This window comes from Protobothrops mucrosquamatus, unplaced genomic scaffold (assembly GCF_001527695.2).
Source record: "Protobothrops mucrosquamatus isolate PMUCROS unplaced genomic scaffold, P.Mucros_1.0 scaffold91, whole genome shotgun sequence".
Classification (NCBI taxonomy): domain Eukaryota; kingdom Metazoa; phylum Chordata; class Lepidosauria; order Squamata; family Viperidae; genus Protobothrops; species Protobothrops mucrosquamatus.
The window spans coordinates 835,935-860,381 of NW_015386466.1; the positions used below are offsets into that span (position 1 = coordinate 835,935).

The 24,447-nt window shown below is 39.1% G+C and overlaps 2 protein-coding genes across 2 annotated transcripts in view; both read right to left on the minus strand.

The window, feature by feature from the left end:
• The window catches only part of UBQLN1 (ubiquilin 1), a 31,695-nt gene extending 11,365 nt beyond the window's left edge, over nt 1–20,330 (minus strand). The window contains exons 1-5 of the mRNA XM_015812507.1: nt 20,166–20,330; nt 8,640–8,791; nt 4,432–4,544; nt 3,213–3,475; nt 893–1,051 (exon numbers count right to left, since the gene is read on the minus strand). Of these exons, the coding sequence (XP_015667993.1) occupies nt 893–1,051; nt 3,213–3,475; nt 4,432–4,544; nt 8,640–8,791; nt 20,166–20,330 (852 nt within the window). The remainder of the gene's footprint in view (nt 1–892; nt 1,052–3,212; nt 3,476–4,431; nt 4,545–8,639; nt 8,792–20,165) is intronic.
• A 2,445-nt stretch (nt 20,331–22,775) lies between these two features.
• GKAP1 (G kinase anchoring protein 1) overlaps nt 22,776–24,447 on the minus strand; it is a 28,521-nt gene continuing 26,849 nt past the window's right edge. Inside the window, exon 12 of the mRNA XM_015812509.1 lies at nt 22,776–23,110. Within this exon, the coding sequence (XP_015667995.1) occupies nt 23,063–23,110 (48 nt within the window). The 3' untranslated portion in view covers nt 22,776–23,062. The remainder of the gene's footprint in view (nt 23,111–24,447) is intronic.

Here is a 24,447-nt window from a genome sequence, read left to right on the forward strand (position 1 = left end):
GCAAGCTTTGCTGGTGGAAGATGCCATCTGTAAAACATCTTCAACTGGTTTTCCTTGAATGCCGCTGACATAGTCAATTTTATGTCTATTTTCCATATTTTTCCCATTTCTCCAATTCTATATTATATCCAAAAATTTTTGCCCATCTAATCATTGTGTCTTTGACAACCTCGTCTTCCATTTTATATTTCAATAGGTATTTGTATAAATTGCTAATTAATTTTATTTCTGTTCCATGTATAATTTTATCCAATTCTTGCGGCTCTTTTTGTATTTCATATAATTTTTTGTCCTCTGTATACTTAGACTGAATTTGTGTAAATGTCCACCAATCAATCTCTCTGCCTATCTCTTGTTCCAATTCTTGTTTTGTTTTCACTGACTTTTTGATTGTTGCACTATTTTGCATGATTGCATAATACTGTCCATAAAAGTTTCTACGTTAAGGAGAACCTTTATCGGAACAAAATGTTTGAGCAATAGTATGAAATACCTTTATAAATTACTTTAAAGTGTTTCAGACATGGTTTTTGATTTTTTTAAGAAAGCAGCCTATTATGTTCAGCAATCCATCATAGCATCAAGGGAAAAAAATAAAACACAAGCTAGACATTCATTGCTAAACATTTCGTATTTTAAGCACCATTTACAGGAGTTTCTGCCAAAAAAATTCTCAAAAACTAAAGCATCACATGCTAGGTAATTATGAATCTAATGACACCATCACAGCAGACTTTCTATTTCCTCATTCTACAGCTTAGCAGGAAAGCTATACCAAAATACTAGAAGGCAAGTCAAAAGAGCTCAGTTTTGGCCCCTATCAAATAAAATGAAAATAAGGATGAAGTTAGACAGTTAATTTCAGCTTAATTAAAGTTCTAGGATTACTCACCTGCTCCTGTGCTGCGTTCAGCATCGGCTCCTGTATATCTGTGTACATTCGTCTCAAAGCATTATAGCCACCAGGTATACTTTCAAGATTACTCAAGGCACGATCCTGATTTCTCATCATTTCTTGCATCATTGCAGGGTTTCTAGCAAGTTCCAAAGTCTAAGAAAGTTAAGTAAGCTCTATTAGAAAAGAACAATGCTGCCAACAAATATATAGATCAGGAGCCAAAGACCCCCTTCATGCTTATTCAAAACCTACAAAGGTAGAATAGCTTTGTAATTAGGATTCATTGTGAGAGACTGCTGAAGAGGTTAAGAAAGAATAAGAAGAAATTTCAGACAGAAATATCTGACAGGGAAGAAGATTTTTGATAGTTCATCTCATAAATGGCATCTCAGTCTGAATTGCAAAAAATAAGGAAGATGGAAAATGTTCCTTTTCATATATATTGTGTGTTTGTTTATTCTCTATAATCCTTTCCTCTCCAATGGATGTAAATACAAACATTAATTCACTTCTTGTTAATGATCCCAACCTCAGGGTGAGCATTCCAAAGGGCAAAGGAATAGGGAAAAGGACTATAAGATTTGCTATTTTATTCAGCATCCTTATAAGTTGCATTCTGGAAATTTTCCCTGCCATTTGGGCTCACCCAGTTGTGTGAGGTCATATCCTTCTAATGCTGTAAAGCAAAGGAAAGCTGAAGGAAAGCACAGTTGTGGTCGTGTGATTTTCACTTAGCAACCATTTCACTTAATGACCAAGTTGCCAATTCCAACTATAGCTGATAAATAAGGCCGACTGAATTTGGGCTATCAATAGCTATATATTACTTTCCTAAATCACAACATACTGTAAATGCCTATTGCTACAAACAACACTGAAAAATTGCTATTCTGTCCTATCTACATTTGTGAGTTTCCTGAATTTACATGGTTAGCTTTAGTGTTAGAAAAGAAGCTAATCCAGAGCAGCTCTTATGTTCTTGTGTCTGGATGCAGGTAATAGCAGCAGGGTAAATTCATCCTTGAAGGCAGAGGCGTTTTTGGCACCATTTAAAAAGGTGCTACTGAACCCTCTTTTCAAGAAGCCATTATTGGACCCACCATGCTGAATAATTTTTGCCCAGCCTCCCTGCTTCTCTTTTTAGGAAAGGGAGAATGTAGATATCCAGGATCTTCTGGAGCTGCAGCGCAAACATGGACTGTGCTCTACATGGGACTACATTTGAAGAGTATCTGAGAGCTGCAGCCAGCGCAGAGTGCAGCAGAGCGGGCAATTTGAGTGCCCCTAGGGCTGCACATGTAACAACTCTGCCCTGCTTTCAGGTTCAATTAAAAGTGTTGATTATTATCTTTAAAGCTCATCATGGCATAATCAGGCTACCTGAGGAACATCTCGTTCTAATTACATCAACCCATCCCACGCAATCAGGCAGAGAGGGTATCCTGCTGATTAAAGAATTTTGGTTGTGGGGTTTAGGAAGACAGCCATCTCTGCCATTGCCCCTGCCCCATGAAATATCTTGTCTTTAGAAGTGAGGCAGCCCCCCACTCTTCCAGCCTTCTGGAAAGCGTCAAGTTCTGGCTCTGCCAACTGGCACTGAGATCTAAGAATGGCATGCGGCTTTGGGGGATTGTGGGTGACTTGAGGGTGCTCCTTCTGCATTTTTAAAAACCTTTTGTTTCTATTTTTAACTTGGTTTTTACCTATGTCTCTTTCATATGTCTGCATGGCTTGTATTTGTAAATTGCCCAGGGTCTCTTAGTTGAGATGAGTGCTGTATAAATTTGATAGATCAACAAACAGACAGACTGTCTCTTTAAATATGTAATGATATATAGTAAAAATGCAATGGCTATCCCAGTACTGGAATGCAATGGCTATTCACAATATCTAGGGTTAACCAAACTTTATTGATTAGGTATCATAAGTGCTTGAACTGTGCTCAATCTGAACATGCTTAAAATATAAATATTCTGTGATTAAGATTGTATTTTGAGATTCCAAGGTTATCCAAATAACTTCCTATCAAATCTTCTCCAATGGAAGAACTTGAAAGGACTTTGAAATGTTTGGAGTAAGTGCAGACAGTTGGCAATATTTAGATTGACCCAAGGCATAAATCATTATAAACCAACTTTGAGTTCATCTGTATAAATAAAAAGCAATGATAAAATTAATATATGTAACTTATCTAATTCATGTTTAATTACTAAATGAACTATACTTATATTTTATGTGTTATAAGCCATTAATTTACTGTATATGGAGACAAATCATGATCTAATACCTATTATATGATCAAAATTTTACTTACCTGTCGCATAATATCAGGGTTATTGAGCATATGACTGATTTCTGGATTTCTCTGTATCAGTTGCTGCATTTGAGGATTGGCCATAATTAATTGTCGCATTAGGTCTGGATTTGAAAGCATGCTTTGAACGAAGGGATTCTCCATAATCTGAACCATCATTTCTGGATTGGACATGAGCTGTCGCTGCATTTGACTTTGTAATTCTGAGAAGTTTGAGGTACTCAGACCTAGGCTACTCAGACTTGCAAGTCCTCCAAGACCACCTTCAAGAAACAACAAAAGTACAAAATATTGTTTCAGGATTTATTTCTGTATCACTTTTTATTAATAAGTTTTTTTTAGTTAAAGGAGATTTCATATCATCAAATTTCTTTTCATACTTTGGTTAGTATGCTTTGTTGTTAACTGTCCAATTTTGTTTTGTGCCATTTTTGAGTTAACTGTGCCCAATACTTTAGGAATAATGTCATTGTCATTTGTACTGAAGTATGTAAACAAAGTCTGATGACAGTATGTGATTCAGCAAGATTGCTGACATTGTTAAAAGTAATTGTCTTTTCGGCTGAAAACCAGTTTGTGCCTATATGGTTCTCCCTCTTTTGGTCATGACAAAATAGTAAGGTATTCCTTAAGGAATTGTTTCTTCTTACCTTAACATCAAATAATGATTTATTCTATAGGTTAGAAAAGCAGAATTATATTCTTGTTTGTAACAGAGAATACAAATATAGCACAAGTAACAGAAATCTGGCAGAACGGAGAACATTGATTTTTTTAATGATTTATATCATAAGCATTCTCATAAAAATGCCAGCTTCCCAATAACTGTGCTTGTTGGAAACCAACAGTGAAGGTTGCAAATGTCGATCACATGACCGTGTGACATGGCAACATCGTAATTGCAAGCTGGTTACCAAGTGCCTGAATCACAATCATGTGACTGCAGTGATGTTGCGACTGCCGTTCCCATTGTTCAGCGCCATTGTTACTTTGAATGGTCTTGGCCCTAATCTATTTAAATTCAGTTTTACAGTTTTCCATACAGTATCCCTGTGTATACAACCTGTGTAATGAAGAATTTTGGACCAGTGTTTCCAAATTTCACAAGAATGCCCAGTGCACATATGGAAAGTCTACTAGATATATCTGGTAATGGACAATATAAATCATACCAAATTAGAGCTTATTTAGAGAATATCCTTCTTACTAAGGGCCTTACCTAAACCAAATGGGCTGGTATTTGTTGGATTTGTAGAGGTACTATTGGTTGGTGCTGTTGTGGTAGCAGTACTCTCTGAAGTACTTGTCTGTTGAGCTGAATTATCATGTGATCTATAAAACATTAAAAAAAACATTTCTGCAATGAACAAATTTAGTCAAAATGAGGAACTGAATGAGGAACAAAAAGGTGTTTGAAAGCAGCAGTTCAGTTTTCATTTATCATGCTCAACATGATAAAAATATCTGATTAAGTTACCCTTATCCAAAGTAATTACAGTTGGATTTAAAGACTCTTGTAACATCATGCCAGTCCTCAACTGATGAGTCAGTAGAATCCACACATTCCAATGCAAACAGAGTGCATTACAATTTACTTAAAAAAAAAGAAAAAAGAAAAAAAAAACCAAAGGGAAATTAAGATGGCCATAAGCAACGAGAATGGACTTTGTTCAAGTCTAAAGTAAATCAAGTCCTTTGCATCTAAACCGAGTAAAATGATAAATATCACATAAATATTTTTGTAAGAGTATACAGGTAGTCCTTGATTCGCAACCATTCATTTGGGACCGTTCAAAGTTACAACGGTTATGAACCATTACAAAAGTTGGAAAAAAGTGACTTACAACTGATCTTTGCACTTACAACTGTGACAGCATTTCCACTGTCTCAGGATATATGAAAAAATAGATTCTTGGCAACCAGCATGTATTTATGAAGGTTGCAGCATCCCGGGGTCATGTGATAACCATGTGTGACCTTTCCAGCTGGGTTCTGATAAGCAAAGTCAACAGGGGAACCTAGATTCATTTAATGATTGTATAATTCACTTAACAACGGCATAAAGGTTGTAAAATTTGGTGCGACCTAACCTCCTTGCTTAATGGAAATTTTGGTCTCACTTGTGATCAAAAGTCAAGGACTACCTGTACACTACTACATTTTTATAGTTTTGAATGAGATAATTTTGTGCATAGAAATATGAAAGAACTATGGAAGATATATTCATCAAGTTAGTCTAATTTGATCAGTACCATTGTGCATGCAGAACAAATTACCATAACTGTGATCTGAAATAATTATACTGCATTCAGAAGTATTCAGACCTCCTTCACTTTTGTCATTTTTGTTATGCTGCTGACTGATTCTACACTTGTTGAAATTCATTTTTTCTCATTAATCTACACTCAGTACCCCATAATGACAAAGTAAAAACAGAATTTTAGAAATGCCCATAAATTTATTTTAAAAAACTGAAATATTACATTGGCATAAGTATTCAGACCCTTTGCAACAACACGTGAAATTTAGCTCTGGTGCCTCCGGTTTCTCTTGATCATTGCTGCCATGTTTCTACACCTTGATTGGAATGCAACTGTGGTAAATTAAATTGATTGGACATGATTTGGAAAGGCACATGCCTCTCTATAGAAGGGCTCACAGCTGACACTGCATACTGTAGCAGAGCAAAAGCCATGAGGTCAAAGCTCCGAGACTGGATTATTGCAAGGCACAGATCTGGGGAAGGCTACAATAAAATTTCTGCTGCACTGAAGGTTCCTAAGAGCACAATGGCCTCCATAATTCTCAAATGGAAGAAATTTGGCATAACTAGGACTCTTCCAAGAGCTAGTTGCCTGATCAAACTGAGCAATTGGAGGAGAAGGGTTTTAGTAAGAGGGCACTCTGACTGAACTCCAGAGATCCTGTGTGAAGATGGGACACAGTTCCAGAAGGACAACCATCATTGCAACCCTCCATCAATCTGGGTTTTATGGCAGAGCAGCTAGACGGAAGCCTCTCCTCAGTGTAAAACACATGAAAGCTCACTTGGTGGTTTGCAAAAATGCACCTGAAGGACTCTCAGACTGTGAGGAACAAGATTCTCTGGTCTGATGAAACCGAGATTGAACTGTTTGGCCTCAATTTTAAAAGTTATGTCTGGAGAAAACCAGGCACTGCTCACCACCTGCCCAATACCATCCCAACACTGAAGCATGGTAGTGCAAGCATCACGCTATGGGGGTGTTTTTCAGCAGGGACTGGGAAACTGGTCAGGGTTGAGGGAAAGCTGAATGGAGCAAATCACACGGATATCCTCAGTGAAAACCTGCTCCACAGCTTTCAGAACCTCAGACTGGGCCGAAGGTTTATTTTCCAACTCTCTGAATGCCCTAGAGTGGCCCAGCCAGAACCCTGACTTGAACCCTATTGAACATCTCTGGAGGGACCTGAAAATGGCTGTCCACTGACAGTTGCCATCCAATTTGACTGAGCTTGAGAAGATTTGCAAGGAAGAATGGCAGAATATCCCCCAATCCAGGTGTGCAAAGCTTGTTGTGTCACACCCAAAAAGACTAAAGTAGTGATGGCGAACCTTTTAGAGACCGAGTGCCCAAACTGCAACCCAAAACCCACTTATTTATCACTGGGTGTCAGGTGGGTGTGGCCCACTGGATGGGCATGGCTGTGGTGGTCATGGCAGATTGGGTGGGTGTGGCCAAGGTGGGCGTGATCACCTCGATGTTGCTCGTGGGGAGGGACGTCTGTGGGGACCAGGCAGGGTTGGGGGAGATCCAAGGGGTCTCTGCCAGGTGGGGCGGTGGGCAGGAGGCTCGTCCTGTGGGGTGAGGCGAGGCAAGACGAGGCAGGGTGGGGGTGCCATTGTCACAGGGCGAGGCAGGGGCCACGGGTGGCTGCTGTCTGACACCATCAGCCCCTGCACACAGAGGCCAGCGAGCGCATGGGTGCTGGGATGCATCCGGCCATGTGGGACCTCAGTGAGTTAGCAGGCAGCTGGTTGAAGAGGGACGGTTGCCATCTCCGGGGCATGGTGCGCGTGCCCACAGAGAGGGCTCTGGGTGCCACCACTGGACTAAAGGCTGTAATTGCTGCCAAAGGGGTTTCAACAAAGTACTGAGTGAAGGGTCTGAATACATTTGCCAATGTGATATTTCAATTTTTTCTTTTTAATAAATTTACAGACATTTCTACAATTGTTTTCACTTTGTCATTATGGGATACAGAGTGTAGATTAATGAGAAAAAATGAATTTCAACAATTGTAGAATCAGGCTGCAGCATAACAAAATTGACAAAAGTGAAGGGGGTCTGAATACTTTCTGAATGCACTGTATGCCTACAGCAGGATAGTCAACCTAAGATGAACCATATAATGCTGGGCAGCACTTTTCAGCATCCCTAGGAAGCACTGCAAATTGTGAGAATAATGTTTTGAATTGTAGTTGTGCAGTATTTGGAATGCCACAGGTTACCTTCACCATAATACACTGACAAAAAAGGGAGGAAAATGAAATCAAGAGCATTAAAACTGCGTCAACTGCTATTAAGGAAGCTGATGAGTGGACGATCAATATTTATCAAAGATATATAATCACTGGTGTTTCATAAATTAGCTGCAAAAAAAACAAAATTCTGTTCTGCTCAAAATTATACACAGAAAATTTCACTTCCTTCATTACTGTATTACCAAGGTACTTAACATATCAATTAAAGTACAACAAAAGATATGACATCATTTGATTTATAACCTATTTTTCATTCAAAGGACACTTAAAATGGATACACATCACATCTGTGTTCTTAAAAGAAATCCAGATCAATTTGATGATTTGCACACTTTTCCAACAAAGGTATTATTGATTACAAATCAGTGTAATATATAGTATTCTCTAAGTTAATGTTTCTCTCTTGTCTGACTCTAAATTAATTGCAGTTAAGATATCTGTAGCTTACTTAAAATATACTTAAATCACTAGCACTGATGATGTTACCTACTTTGGGTACTTAAACATCTGCAAGAAAACAACAAAGATCAGAACCAAGGACCCCTCATAGTTAAAACATTAATGCTGTTACAATAACTATTCAACTGATCAAATAGAAAGGATACAAACCTAATTAGTAGTTATTGTCTGATGAAAAAAGATACGAAATCCTAGAACTGCCATAACATGATGCAAGATAATGAACAAATTGCTATAATTGTTCAGCTTGTTCAGAAACATATTCCAGAAGGATTTTTGCTCCTGGGGCTTATTGTAGAAAGCAAGTATACTTCAGAACTGACAGATTTAAGCACATTGGTTTCTATTTGGTTTTATTAGATTATTTAAAAAAAACCTCTAAACAATACAAATTATTAAGATGAAATAAAACTATTAATCAGAGGTTACACAAGCCAGCCTACCTGTTTTGTGTCTTGATGACAAGGTGAACAGTAAGTCCATCATGAATTCCATGTTGGGTTAATGTATCTTGATCTTTTAAGATTTTTCCAGCAAATATCAACACAAGTTGGTCAGAGTGAGCCTTAAAGCGCTTGGAGATTTCTTCCTTAAACTAAAAAAAGGGGGAAATATAGTTTAGATAGTGCATTAATTTGCTCAATTAACTTATGAGTTGCTCCCATGTTCAGTAAAACATTACCATACAATTATATCAACTGCAGAAATTTGCCCCATTCAGATGTCAAATATTTTATAAGACAAAATGTTTATACAATCCATATACGTACAATTAATACATATGAAAACTATATAAATATCTTTGTAGAAAATGTATCCTGGAGATTATGGAAGGATGTCTGAGTACTTAGAACAGGCATGTGTCCAACCCATGGCCCAGGGGCGTCATGTGACCATGGAGAGTTAGTAATGTGGCCCCACAAGTTCATAAACTTTTATGTGATTTATCTCATCCCAATGGGATTGGCCCATTCCTCCCATGCCAGCAGAGGAGGCATGCTGCAGGCCCCATCGGCCAGGGTATTCTGGCTGGAGGGGTCCAGGAGAAGAGCCTTCTCTGCCTTTGCTCCTGCATTTTGGAACATCTTGCCCCCAGAGTGAAGTTGGTTCCAGCCCTTCTGACCTTCCACAAGAACTTAAAGACCTGGCTCTGCCAGCAGGCTTGGGGCTCCAATGGGGGAACTTCACATTGGAGGTGGTTGACAGATTAATAACAGATCCCATCTCCCCCTGCTGCTCATCCTACTCCCTCCCCATCTTTTAGTTAGGGTTAAATATTTGTATTTTATACTATTTTTATTGTGTGTAGGTTTTATATAGTTTTATCCTTTTAATATTTTCAGCTACCCAGAGTTGCTGTATAGTAAGATGGGTGGCTAATAAATTAAATAAATTAAATACATACATACATAAACTATATTGTATATTTTATATGCAGCCCAAGACAATTCTTCTTCATTCAATATGGCGCTGGCAAGCCAAAAGGTTGGATACCCATGATTTAGAACAGAGGTCCCCAACTTTTTGGACTGGTTCCGTGGAGAGAGGTTTTTCCATGGACCAGAGGGTGTGTGGTTTTGTGTGCTGCCTGCATCCCGCAGATGGGGCTTTGTTTGTTTGTGCGGATCAGTTGCTGGCATGCCATGGCCCACTACTGGTCCACAGACCGGGGGTTGGGGACCCCTGATTTAGAGCTTCATTCTTCAGACTTAAATAGCCAGGTTTACATATCACATGGAAATGAGCTATGGATAACACTGTGGTCAAGACAGAAAACTTTAAATTTACTGGTTTAAAATTTCACTTACACTTAAACTATAGTTCGCCTTATTATCCAAACAAAGCTAACATATAATTTATCAGCCATTAGTTCACCAGAAAAATGAGTGAGGGTACAAGGAAAGTCACAAGATCAAGTCAACCAAGAATACAAAAGCATGGAAGTCTCATCTTTTCCAACACCTTTCAAATTCCTTCCAATGATACAAAAAATTCAGAAATTGCAAATGTTCTGCCGATACAAAAGTTGCCAATTTAAATGGGAAAGCATGCCATATAAATGTATTTACCGGCTCAACTTAAGCAGCCCTTCAAAATGCCAAATTGTTCTTCAGCCTTAAAAATGATGACGGATCTCTTTGCTAACCAAAATGTTGAAAGGCTGTGTCCTCTTCAAAAGTTAGCAGTGTAGAGCCAGTTTGGTCTAAGTAAGATCCCAGACTAGAAACCAGGAAACTGTGAATTCTAGTCCTGCCTTGGGCATACAAGCCAGCTGGGTGACTCTGGGCCAGTCACTCTATCACAACCAGACTCATCTTAAAGGGGTATTGTGGAGAAAATAGGAGGAAGAAGGAATATTAGGTATGTTCACTGCCTTGAGTTATTTATAAAAAGTATAAAACCAGGATTTAAAATCTAAAAGAAAAATTACCACTGAAAATCCAGATACTTGCAATTGCATGTGAATATGCATATGCAGCCACAGATTATAATCAGCAGCAATCATGCTTAAGTGTTTTCCAAGTATGCGTGATCTGATAATATTTGGTATCACTGAAACAGCTATGTCAAATACTGAAAATACAATCCTCTGACACGCTAAGCAGAAAATTGGAGAGGATATATTTTGGATAACTGCAGCAATTATAATATTCAAGAGCTCATGCATATTCCCTATAGAAATATTACTCTCTATTGGCAAGCAGAATATTATAATAGAAACTGCCATAATTTTGCAATTTAAACAATCAACTACATGACTTACTACTGGATTTAGAATTTAATTTTTCTTTAATTTGCTTTAATTTTTAAAAGATCACCCTATACTCTAAAGTGATAAGTATAAAAGCCTAAGCAGACATTCCAATGCCAGATTCAGTATTCTTTTAGTATAATACAATTTATACAGCATGCAGAATTCTTCTTTTAACACGGCATTTCTTTTACTTCTAACATAAAGAATACAGTCTTGACCTTACTGTGAACAATATAGGACAACAGTTCTGGTCTCAAACTTCAAAAACAAAACAAAATGTTTGCTTGTTAAAAATGAGTAATGTAGTCTAGCTATAATCAAGCTATATGGAGTTAGAGAGAAGGCCACAGAGAAGTGGAAATAACTTATAGATAGTATTTTATCAGGAATCAGATGCACACATAAAAGAAAACCAAGGGAAAGGAAGAATAACATTAGAAATTGTTTTGTTTGTATTCTATTTGATTTTTTTTATTTTATCTCATACTTGGAAAAAAACTTCCACAATTATTATGTCTTTGCTAAATATAGTTTTTGTTGAAAATCTTATTCATTAAAGTCTAGCTCTAAATCGTGATAGATTATGACATATATCATATAAAATAAATGGCAATATCCAATTATTTAATCAAGTTGATCCTATAGACATTTACATGAAGCAACTTCAACCTAATCCGAGTTTCCCAATTAAAATAGCATGGATTTGAAACCTTTGCCTGCTTTGTGTATTTCTTTGCAACTTACTGACTATAAGTAAGAATTACTTGAATATTGACAACCTCTTCAATTTTCATGAACTCAGGGTAAATTTTTCTCAATGGAATCTATTCACACTTTCAACTGAAAAATCATTAAATGGCAAATACAAAAAAATAATGATGTTCATCAAATGTGAACAATCCTCTCATCCTTACCTGGAATCCACAAAGGCAGTCAAGTCACCAGCAATATCCATACATTTTTAAAAGAACTATCTGCCCAGTTTTCTAATAGAAAGAGAATCACCAAATCCTTCCCCAAATTCTGCAAACACAACACACTCTAGGTAAGTCTCAGCTGATACCGTGTTCCCTGAAATTAAGAGCTGGTCTTATATATATATTTTTTCCTCCAAAAGAGGCACTAGGTCTTAATTTCGGAGAATGTCTTACCTTAGGACCACCACAGCCAGGCCTCCCACACCCCGACACCTGTCGTGCCGCTGTTTGACTTCTTCTGCGGCCGTTTGCCACCACTTGCGGCCGCTTGCCACCACTTGCAGCCAGACACCACATGGCACATTGCACCGTTACCACTCCTCCTGGTGCTTTGCGCCATTTCTGCTGCTCGTGGCAGGACGCTGCATGGCTCTTTGGGCCATTTCTGCAGCAGAAATGGTCCAAAGCGCCACATGGCCTCCTGCCACGAGCAACGGAAGCGGCCCAAAGCGCCATGCGGTGTCCTGCGGGGAGGAGTGGCAACGGCACAATGTGCCAGATGGCGGTCAGCCACAAATGGCAGCAAGCGGCCGCCAAAGTCAAGCAGAGGTGCAACAGGTGTCGGGGTGTGGGAGGCCTGGCTGTGGTGGTCCTACCGGTAAGGTAAGCGCGTTCGGGGTGTGTGGGGCAGCTTCACCCCCCATACCCCCATTCTAGCTTGATTTTTAGGGGTGCACCTCACCCTAAAACTGGGGCTTAGTTCTGGAGTGGGGCTTATATTAGGCCCACCCCCCAAAATCAAGGTAGTGCTTATTATCGGGCTGGGTCTAACTTTCTGATAAACATGGTGGTACAGTAATTGGCCCAAAGAGTGAAAAACTTGCATCCTTTAACCTAATTTCAAAAACTTTTCTAAGCAAACAGATTAGCCTTTGGCAAAAACAATTTGTTCTGAATTGTTGTATTTAGAAAAGAACACACCACCAGAAATATGCTAGACAACGCAACCTTTACATGCTCTATCTCCCATCTACTGCCAATGTCAACTTCTCCAAGTGGTAGTTATGGGAAGGCTTAAAGAGAAAGTTAAATGGACACCAACATGACAAAAAGTTAACCACTGACCATCTAACAGCAAGCAAAATGCTGACAAAGAAATGTCTGAGGTTTGAACCTTCCCCAGACCTAACAAGCTGCAAGGAGGAAACCACCAACCTACAATGCTTGAAAACAAACCCCAGAGTGCTGGAATAGGGAGTCATAAGAGATATAAGCAGTTTCTTTGGAGGAAAGGTGCAGAACAAAAGGACAGATTCAATAGGCCATCCCAGACCAAAACCATCTCAAGTAAGATCTCACAAAAATCAACATCACTGTCATTGGCCTGAACAAAAAAAGACTATCAATGAAAACACACAACTGGCATAATAATGGTAATGAAACATACATAGGTGCAAGCTGACAGCACACTGGTTGATCTAAAGACACTGCTGCCAACCAACATACACAAAACAATCATTATAGTATTTTCCATATCTTGCAACCCTCAAAATAAAAAGGCCCCAAAGACCTACCATTCATTGGTCAATGTCATTCTCCCCACAATAACAAAGATGAAAACAAATGCTTCTCCAAAAACCTGAATAACAGTTAACCCAACCAGTCTATAAAAAGAAAATCACAGATCCAAACGCTTGAGTAAGATCAAGCCAAATAAGTAAAAGCTTCATAGGCAAATTCTCATGTGAACCAAATGAAAATGATGAACAACTAGCAACCTTCTCTAAGCTACAAATCATGTATGTGATGAATACCTAATTTGAAAAATCAGCAAGGAAATGCTGGACTTGGCATTTTCCAAACAAGGAAACCAAGGCTTGGAGTCGCCTGGAGTTGGCTGAAAGATGGGTGGCTATGTTTTAAAATAAATCAGACATACTACGTCAGGGGTTCTCAACCTTGGCAACTTTAAGACTTGTGGACTTCAACTCCCAGAATTCCACAAGTCTTAAAGTTGCCAAGGTTGAGAACCCCTGTACTACGTATTGGGCAATTATATAAAATTATCACAAGTGTCAAAATAGTACATTGACAACACTGATAATATAATGGCAATAGATACAACTGTACTTCAAAAAAGATTTTGAAAAAATTTGGAATCATAACCTTAGTGTTATCCCAACAATATGAATATCTCATTAGGCAACTCAAAAATTGCATAGTGGCAGCAAGAATTCAGACAACAGCTGAAAGAAGCTCTTGCATTAGGAACAGAGCTAGAGAGCTCTTAGAGAAGAGGAAGGAGGTCAAAGGAGAAAATACACTCAACAGGATTAAATTCTATAGGCAGAAATGCAAAGTGAAGCTAAAAGAAGACTATGAAAATGACTGAATTACAACTTGTGAAAACAAGGAAGAGGTGAGAACCAGCATTAAAAAAATGCCAAAAGGAAATGTAACAGAAAGAAGGGCCTTCAAGAAGGATGATACCAGCACAACTGGCCAATGAATATTTGAAAAAATACAAGCATCTTCATATTATGATCTTTCTCTCAAAAAATACCGGTAGCTATGTCCAAACACCAACATATATGTAAAAATTCAAGTTATCAAAAATCAAGCTAGATGACGAAAGACACGAGGGCCACACATTATCTTTGAAGTTTACAAAGCTAGAAAAGCAACTGACCACATTCTTTAAGAACTACCTAAACACAGGTGATATCCCTGACCAATGGAACTCTTCAAAGACAGTTCTTATTTTTAAAAAAGGGACTCCAAAATTTGCTAATTATCATCCAACATAGTTTCTCATCAATTCTTAAGTTCATTCAAGTTATAATGATTAGAATATTAAAAAGTTAACACCAGTTATGAAAGGAAACCAAATTTCACAAAGGATACTCAACCATCAACGACCTCCCTCACAATTAACAAGTTGTTGAAACAAACAGGAGAAATATGTGTCCCTATGCTTTGTATCTGATGACTGTCAAATGCTTTTTGACAGTATATAAATGATTGCAATCAGAAATACATTGAGAAATCAAGATATTAATAAGAGCTACACCCAGCTAATAGAAGGCGGCTCAACTGACACCATTTTCTTTTACTGCCCATCAACATCCTATTACACCAAATTATCGAACAAGTGACACAATCTCCCTAAAGCTTTTCACAATGGCTCTTGATGAAATTTTCAGATGGCTCAACTGGGCAGATAAAGGTATTAACAACAATGGCAAGAAGCTCACCTACCTACAGTTTTAGCAGATGATACTGTAATCATCAGCCACAATTTCCAAGATACCAAGCAGCAGCTAATTGAGTTTAGCTGCTGCTTGGTAAACAGAGCAGTTGGCTTGGAAATCAGCACAAAAAAACCCTAAACACTTGTAAAACTTATTCCATGAAAAGAAACTAGAAAATAAGTTGACATAGGATGTGAATCCTACACCTCATATTGGCTGGGAATAAATGCCATGCACACAGTGAACAAATAGATATCCTACCATGTGGAAAACAGTAAAGCAAGTGCAGATACTCCAACCGTCTATCCCAATAATGATTTACAACTGCATGTGACCTAAGAAAATCTGAAGCAGAGAAGCTTCAAGTAACACAGTGTGAAATAGGAAAGTGAATATTTAAGATCTTGTTCAGAGACTGAATCCAACATACAGAAATTTGTATCAATACCTAAGACATTGACAATGTTGTTTGCAACCAGCTAATTGTCAACTTCTCACAGTAAATAATATACTTCTAAAGAGTATGTCTATGTAATGTGTACATATGTAATATGTACATATGCAAAAAAAACCCAGTGTCAGATCAAAAAAAATTATTCATGGAGTTAATAACCGATTAATACTCTGTAAATGAGAATTTAAATGTAAAACTAAATGATTTTTTACAAACACTGTTCTCTTCAACACATACATAGCTACAAGTATACCTTTATAAAGACCTTCCTTCTCTTCAGCAGAAATGACAGAAATTGAAAGAATACAAAGAAAACAAGAGAAAGATGAAATGAGGGGAAAGCAATGGGAAGGGAAGAGAAGAAAGAAAAACAAGGTAGAACTAAGGCAAGGGGAAATTAACTGTAGAAAGATTTAAGTTGTACATGTACTGAACTCACAAACATAAACTTATGCATGCTTAAGTTCAGGTATGTGCCTCCACCTGCTGCCAGCACTTTCCCTTTAGATATTGTCTCCCTCTATTTGGGGAACACAAGATGAAACCCCTCACTGCAACTTATTATGAGGTTAGGAGAATTTTGATTCTTTTTTATGAATCTAGTATTATATCTAGCAACTATTTACTTAAGAATGTTTGCATTATTCACATTTTAAAATACACTCTGTACACTTACACAAACAATAATTATATGTAAATTCCATGAAATATTACACTTTGATTTGACTATCCAATACTATTCTTTGTATTCTTTCAATGCAATCTAACATGAAGGTTTCAGAGACTAGGAAAGGAAAAATATTTTAGCTTTTTTAGGTTAAATCAAATTTATAAATTTATAATAAATTTACTATCCAAAGTTTAGATGCTCAGTATGTCAGTTTTTAGCCCAAACATTCTGCTAATATGGGATGATTCTGTGAGATGGCAAATTAGTTGTTCTTTTTTGCAACTTTGCCTAACTGGTTTTGAAAACTTACATGAGTTCTCAAATGTAGAAACATAATTAGATACGATAAACCAATTTCTTAGTATAATAACTAAATCTAATCTTTGCTGTAGCCTTCCTAGAATCAGCATATTATTGTATAAAAACATGAATCAGAATTCTGATAATAGTGTAGGCTATATCAAAAAGCTTATTCCTTGCTGAACCAAACAGTAAGATATTATAGAAAGTCCTATATTATTCAGAGCCATAATCTACTGCCTTTTTAATACCGGTAAAAGAGAATTTTTCATTTCTATGATAGCTTAAAGTTTTTTTTTATAAAGAAGGCAAACACTATGAATACTTCTTATTCCAGTCAACAGAATGTAATAAAAATTCACCTGTAGTACAGATAAAAAATGTGCTTATCTCTTCATAAACAGCATAGAATCTTAGTAAAAATAATTTTAAAACACCCTTAGACATTGACATGCAGTTTTCTGAAACATGGTTTCTCAATATGAAAACATTTTTTCAGTCATATGTAAATGATATTATGCAGAAGTTAAAATTTAAAAGGTCTTGGCACCTAAAGGTATACAAGAATGTAAAAGAACAAATTCTGCTTTTGAAACATTTCTCCAGGCACACTTATCTAACAAGAGAATTTATTCATGATTTCTCACAGGCATTTTAATCCCACATTTAATTTGGTTCCTTTCTTGTTGTAACTTCTTACTGTATTCTACAGATGAGTTTTTGTCCCCAGATATGACAGTAACTGTTTATTGTAGCAAAACATACAATGAAGCAAGTCATTTAAATAAATCGTGAAATTGAAAGCTTCAGTACAAATATGCCAGAGAAACAATCTATACAAATTGGTTTCTAACATCTGCAAAATTTATTATTTAAAAAAAATAGGAAAAAGGTTATTACGTTGGACATAACGCTTGTGACCAAAGTCTTCAGTTTTCAGACTAAACTTAGTTTCACTTTAATAAGCTGTTACAAATTTATACATGCCTAATATTTCAAATTAAAAATACTTTTAAAAACAAATATTTGTGAGCAGCTTATACATTTCCTCTCAAAGTCATGATTTAAACCAATAAGACAATTCTGTGTCTGTTACAAAGAGTTTAATGTTGTAAGATAAAATTGAAACTCTTAACTTCTCTTTGAAAGAGCAGTATGAACCAAAACTTTAGCTCCAATCCACAGCCCACGGCATTGGTCAGCTAATAATGCAGCCCCGCAAGATCATAAACTTTTATGTGATTTATATACATTATATATTTTACATGTGTCGCAAGACAATTTTTTTTCACTCAATGTGGCACGGGCAAACTAAAAGGCTGGACACCAGAATGTTAACCAGTCTATTCTTAGAAAGGATAAAACTAGAGTGATAAAATTAAAAAATACCCCAAATTTACTGGTATAATGAATATTCAGTTTATTTAGCATCAATAAATTTCCCTTGTTTGGTAAATTTTTATTCTGTTGACTATTTGTTAAATGTTGTATTCACAGCCATTCCAGATTTTGCCAATAATTTCTAAATTTGTCTTTATCTTACAATGATGTTTTGCTCATAAAAGTTTCCATCTGAAAATTGAAATTAGGCCTAATTCAAATTACAATTCCAACATACTGTATTATTTTTCTGTACAGGCCAGAGCATAAAGACAGTTGTGTTAACAAGCTGGCAGATAGTATGCTTAAGAGCAAAATCCCACACATATAGATGTTTAAACATATCTGCAACACATGGATTTTGAAATACAGGTAATCCTCAAGTTACAACTACAATTGAGCCCAAAGTTTATGCTGCTAAGTGAGACATTTGTTAAGTGAGTTTTGATCCATTTTACGACCTTTCTTGCCACAGTTAAGTGAATCACTGCAATTGTTAAGTTAGTAACATGATTGTTAAGTGAATCTGGCTTTCCTGTTCTGACTGTCAAAAGGTCACAAAAGGTGACCGCAGGACACTGCAATTGTCATAAATATGAGTCAGCTGACAAGCATCTGAATTTTAATTACCTGACCATGGGGATGCTGCAATGTTCATTAGTAACTTTTTTCAGTGCCCGTTTAACTCTGAACGGTCACTAAATGAACTGTGGTATGTCAAGGACTACTTGTATGCAAGTGGTAGACCACCAAGAAGATCAGTACAGATAATGCACTACTATAATTCTGTATCCAATATGCATTGTGGAGTTACTTCTATATGACATACCGCTTCCAGAAAGCATTCTTCTACAAAAGAAGGTATGTATCAATTACTACAATTCTTCAATATGTAAATATGTAAAGAAAACAAAATCCATGCTCCAAATGAACAGACCGTATAACCATATACTTGTTAATGTAGACCAGCGGTTCTCAACCTATGGGTCGCGACCCCATTTGGGGGTCGATCGACCATTTCACGAGGGTCGCCAAGCAAGGCTGTCCGCCATTTTTTTTCCCCTTTTCCGGCGGGTGCCTTTTCTGGGCCAGCTGGTGGTCGGCCTGTTCCGTCTCTGCCGCTTGCCAGCTACGCCTCGGCTGGCGCAGGGGTCGGAACCACGCATGCGCGGCGCTCCCGGGCAGGGAAAGTCCTCGACTTACGACCGGTTGGGCAGCCCTCGACTTACGACTGGTTTAGTCCTCGACTTACGACTGGTTTAGTCCTCGACTTACGACCGGTTTAGTCCTCGACTTACGACCGGTTGGGGTCGCGGCATTAAAAAGGTTGAGAACCACAGATGTAGACCATAGAAACTGTTCAGCCGAATCAGACCAAAGGTCTTTTGGTCCACCATTTCGTTCCTCCGCGAAGGCTGTAGGCCAGTGTTTCTCAACCTTGACAATTTTAAGGCATGTGGACTTCAACTCCCAGAATTCCACAGCCAGCATTGCTGGCTGTGGAATTCTGGGAGTTGAAGTCCACATGCCTTAAAATTGTCAAGGTTGAGAAACACTGCTGTAGGCAGAGCTGCAACAGCACTCTCCCACTTGTATGTCCCGAGGCCTAAACCCCATCACCAGCAGCCATTTCAATAGAGAACTCGGGGCTAACGTAAAGTAGAAAACCAGCCTGTTTGAACATGACTCCATGCCTCCCATTGGCTTCCCACGCTAAACTTCCAAGGCCTGCTAGCACGTTAGGACCGTATTCACAACAGAAGTACAGATTTCGCCTTTTTTTTTTTTGGTTCCTTTCTAGACAAAGCCCAGAGGTCCCTCGTTAGCATTTCCGGCCTCCAAGATTACTACTACAATCGAAGCGTTCCCATCGGTCAGCCAACCCCCCTCTCAAGGGCCCGTCTCCAGGACACGCTTGCCTGTGAAGTAAAACCCTCTGCACAACACAAGCCGCGCTTCTCTCCACAAACCCACCTGGAAGAAAAACGCTCCGCTTCCACCGCTTTGGACCTAGTCCGGTCCAATCCCTTTTTCCAGGCCTTCGATGAGGCAAAAACAGCTCCCGGCCCGCGCCACCAACTGGGCCGGTGACTGTGCAGGAGCGCCGCGCACTCTCTCCTGGCCTTTCGGCGGCCTAGAATGCCGCCGGGTGGGAGCGGGTGGTTCAGCGCTTCCCTCGCCGCCGAGCGGTGGTACCGGCCACGCCCCTCCCCCTGCATAGCTCTCGCGCTCCCCGCCTCACCTGCCGGATGCTGCTCGTTTCTGGCACCGCAAACTCCTCCTTCTCTTTCGGGGTTTTCACGGTGACTTTAATGATCCGCGGTTCAGACGCTGAGGCGGACGCGGCCGGGACGGGGGGATCGGTGGGGCTCTGGGGCCCAGGAGGGTTCTCGCCGCTCTCAGACATGGCGCGCGCGCGGGGAGGGGGGCGGGTGGACGAACGGCGGGGCGGCCTCCTGCGCTCGTTAGCCAAGCCAAGCCGCGCAGCGAATGCCGGGTAAGGTCGACCCTCTTCTCTCTTCTCACCGCCTCGCTCGCGCGCGCGCGCACCCCCACCACTGTTAAAGCTCTCCCACTCTTCGGAGAGTTCAACGGAAACAGCCCGGCTCAGTTGTGGCGCCTGCTGATGACGTCACGGATCGGGGAAGTTACTAGAAAAGAGGAACTGACTTGGCCGGCGCATGAGAAATTCAATAGGCAGCTACGCGCGTGCGTAGAAGGAGGCCACGGGAGGGAGAACGCATGCGCGTCGGGGCTTCATTTTTTACTGCGCAAACGCAGTTGAACTGAAAGGCCTAAGTTGGCATTGTTAGGTGAGCAGGTACTTTGACGTTGTGGGGAAGTACTTGCGCCGCTTGCTGACGTATTTTTTGACGACTCATGGATGGTTGTGGCGCAGTTTTTCGGCTCGTGTTTGCTTCGTGGAAAGCTTTGCATTTTAAAAGCTACGGGAGTGTTTCTTTAATACTCTCTCCAAGTGGTTCGGGAGGAGGAACTAAAGTTTCTGAAATTATTATTCGTAATTGTTTAAGAGCGCCCTTGAAACTTTTATTTGGCTTCTTTGAATATATATCGGCTCAGGAGTATGTCTGAAGGCATAACCCGCTGGAATCGGAGTCCACAATGAATTATAATGCCAACAAGAGAAATGTAAAGCTGCAAGCCGCTTTTTATTGACGCTCCAAATACAAGGAGTCTACTTATTTACCCGCTTGTGCGGTGGCCGATCTAGCTAGGATCAAATAGGATGCAAAAGGGTCTGGGGAGATCATAATAATGGTCTTAATAATAGTAATGAATTCAGGTGACTGGCATGGTTTATTCTACCTGAAGTGTTGATTCATTTCAAAGGGTCTGTCTCGCCCTTAATTTACATCCTATAGTGGCAGAAAACCTCTAGTACTATTAAATTTTGGCAATTCAACTTGAAACTACCGAGGAGTATTAAAAAAGGCAAAGTTGGGGCCACAGAAATCTCATGGATTACCTACTTCTCAGCTATTGGCAAGATAGAGAACCACGATTACACGAAACTAAGTTGTGCAAATCGTCAAAGAAGCACTTTGGACTGATGGCCAATTCTATGTCACAACATTTCTATGAAATGCTGTGACAGCTACTTCTAATTGAGAGCAGTTGTGACATTTCACTTGTCACAGTGGGTTCTGCATATACATAAAACCACATCTGTTGAAGCTAACTGACAGATTAGACCTGTTACAACACTGCATGAAGATGGAACGCTTTAAGATGCACTTGGAAATGCATCTCTATGAAGCAAACAACCTCATTAAGACAGATCAACATGATACAGGCTTACTATCTAGTAGATGAACTTTGTTTAGCTATTCTATAAACCCAGCCTGTGTGGTTAGTTTAGAATCCAAAAAAACTGGATGGAATAACCCATGATTAAAATACCTATGTGTCATGAAAATGTATTAATATAAATGCTGTTAAGGTGGCATAATGCAGCCAAGATCAAAATCATCCTTTATTTGTAAAGACTAAAAGTAAGTTTCACTGGTAAACCTAAAGGTGCTTTTCAAAAAGGCAACTGGGCTTTCTTGGTATTTTTCCCTTGAAAGTTTTGCTTCTTATCCAAGAACAACTTGGACAACGATGACCTGGATGACTGAGAATCTCCAAAGACATTTCACTGGTAAAGGAAAAGAACAATTCGACTTTGCTTTCTATGAGATTATGAGAACTAAAACAGAATTATCATTATCTATCTAGTTCTTTCCTGAACTATGCCTAAAGAGAAGGCAGCCTATTTAGCAAAAATTACTCATTACCTGATATCATTGCAAGCAATAGACGTCTAGTGTAGGATGAAAACTTGTTTCCTTATTTTAGGAAAGCTGCATTTGTATTGCAGCTATAAACAATTGTATTCAAATGGATTTATAAAGTACATGTTAAAACTAAAAAGTAGAAAAGTTAAATGTGCATGTTATCTAAAATAGTATTTTTTTAAAAATGAAGGATTTGTAATGGAGTTTTTTTTTCTGCACCAATGAAAGTTCAACTATTACATAAGTAACAGCTAACTGATGAAAGGATAAATAAAATTATACAATGTAAAATCTTGTTTATATTAAGACCCCCAAAATATATGTGTTGTATTAAAGTGTTTATCATTTTGCTTTTACAGCTGATTGAATTCTTTTTACAAACCTATGCTCTTAGCTATCTCACAGTATTATCACATTCTTTTCTGTCTTATTTCTTCCTTCTAACACAACCTAAACATTATTAGTAAGTGCCCATCAGTGAAACACACGCGCACACAAAAGATAAAAATAATGAAAATATAAAAAGGTAAAAACAATCTTGAAAGAAGAGCCATTAACCATTATTTATTTTTCAATGAAATTATGCACACTAGAATAATAAAAATGACAAATTTATTGATGAAAAATTAGATCTGCAGCATTGGAACACAGAGCATTAATGTATTTCATTTCCAAATTTAAACTAGAATAGCAATAGATTGAATTAACTGTTAGTTAATTAAATTTTAATCACTACCCTCCCCCAAATCTGCATAGTTAAGCAGTAGTACAAATATACATTTCTGCAAAACCCTGAAGAACAATATTCCTCTTTTTGGCTCTGAATTTAGTACAAAGGAAATCATCTGCCCTGGTCAGATTCTGAGTTTCTTTTCCCTTTTCTTCCACCCTGAAAAAAACAAATGAAGGGATATTGAATTAATAATGATAACAGGAAGGGGAAGAGGAAAAGGAAAAGGAGGGAGAGGAAGAAAGCAATACAATATGTTTCTTAAAATGTCTGTAGAGAACCAGCAGCTATTTTCACAAAAGCATACTAAAAAAGGAAATTCTCTTAAAAAAAACAAACCTTCTCATCTGCTGACCTTTGTGATATATATATAAAAAAGGACTTTATTGATCCAAGCAATCTTACAAGAGAGTTAAGGGAAAAAATTGGGGCAAGGAATGCTATCTTAAGCTCCTGGAGGAGGGAGGGTGATAAGCAGGGGCCTGGAATCAATAGCCTAAATTGTTTTCCAATTCTATAATTCTATATTCCGTGTTTCCCTGAAAATAAGACCCGGTCTTATATATTTTTTTTTTCCTCCAAAAGAGGCATTAGGTCTTATTTTCAGGGGATGGCAGTAGCATGGGGCTGAAGTACAGGCCCTGGGGCTTCAGCAGTCTCAGGTGGCAGCTACTGGTCTCTCTACTTGAACTCCACCTTTGCCAAGGAGTGCCACCTCAAGTCCTGTGCTACAGTTAGGTACCCAGGATCACAGCCCCAGCTACTCCCATATCCTGCTGGCCCTGCTGCTTTGTGCTCCAATGGCCCTCCCACCCTGTTAGCCTTGCTGCCTGGTGCTCTGCTGGTCCTGCATTCACTGGTCCTGCCACCCTGTACTCACTGGCCCATACCTCCTAGCTCTGCTGCCCTCAGCTGCCCTTTATCGTCTTCCACCTACTATTGATGAGGAGCACCCTATGCAAGCAGCTTCCAGGCCTTCTTCCTGAGGTCCCTTTTGCTACTCTTAAAATAGTGTGCCCTTTATTCCCAAAAGTTTGGCAGACTTCTGAAGCTTTCTAAATTCTCAAGAGAACGCTATGGCTGCCATTCTCCAAATTGTCTGGGCTGGGCACATGATGGCAAGGCTGGTGAGTGCAGGGCAGGCAAGCCTGGCAGCCTGATAGGACCAGCGGAGTACAGGATGGCAAAGCCAGCAAGGTAGCACAGTGAACAGAGTACAGGATGGCAAGGCCAGCAAGATCAGTAGAATAATAGGCCAAGTGGAGTGGAGTGTAGGGCGGATAGGCCAGCAGAGGGGGATGCCCTTGACGTGATGGCCCGTTGCCTGGAGGCCGTAAGGGTCTGGATGGGGAGGAACAGACTCAGGCTCAACCCTTCCAAGACCGAGTGGCTGTGGCTGCCGGCGCCTCGGCATAGTCAGCTGACTCCATCGCTGACTATAGGGGGCGAAATTCTGGCCCCCTCGGAGAGGGTACGCAATCTGGGGGTCCTCCTGG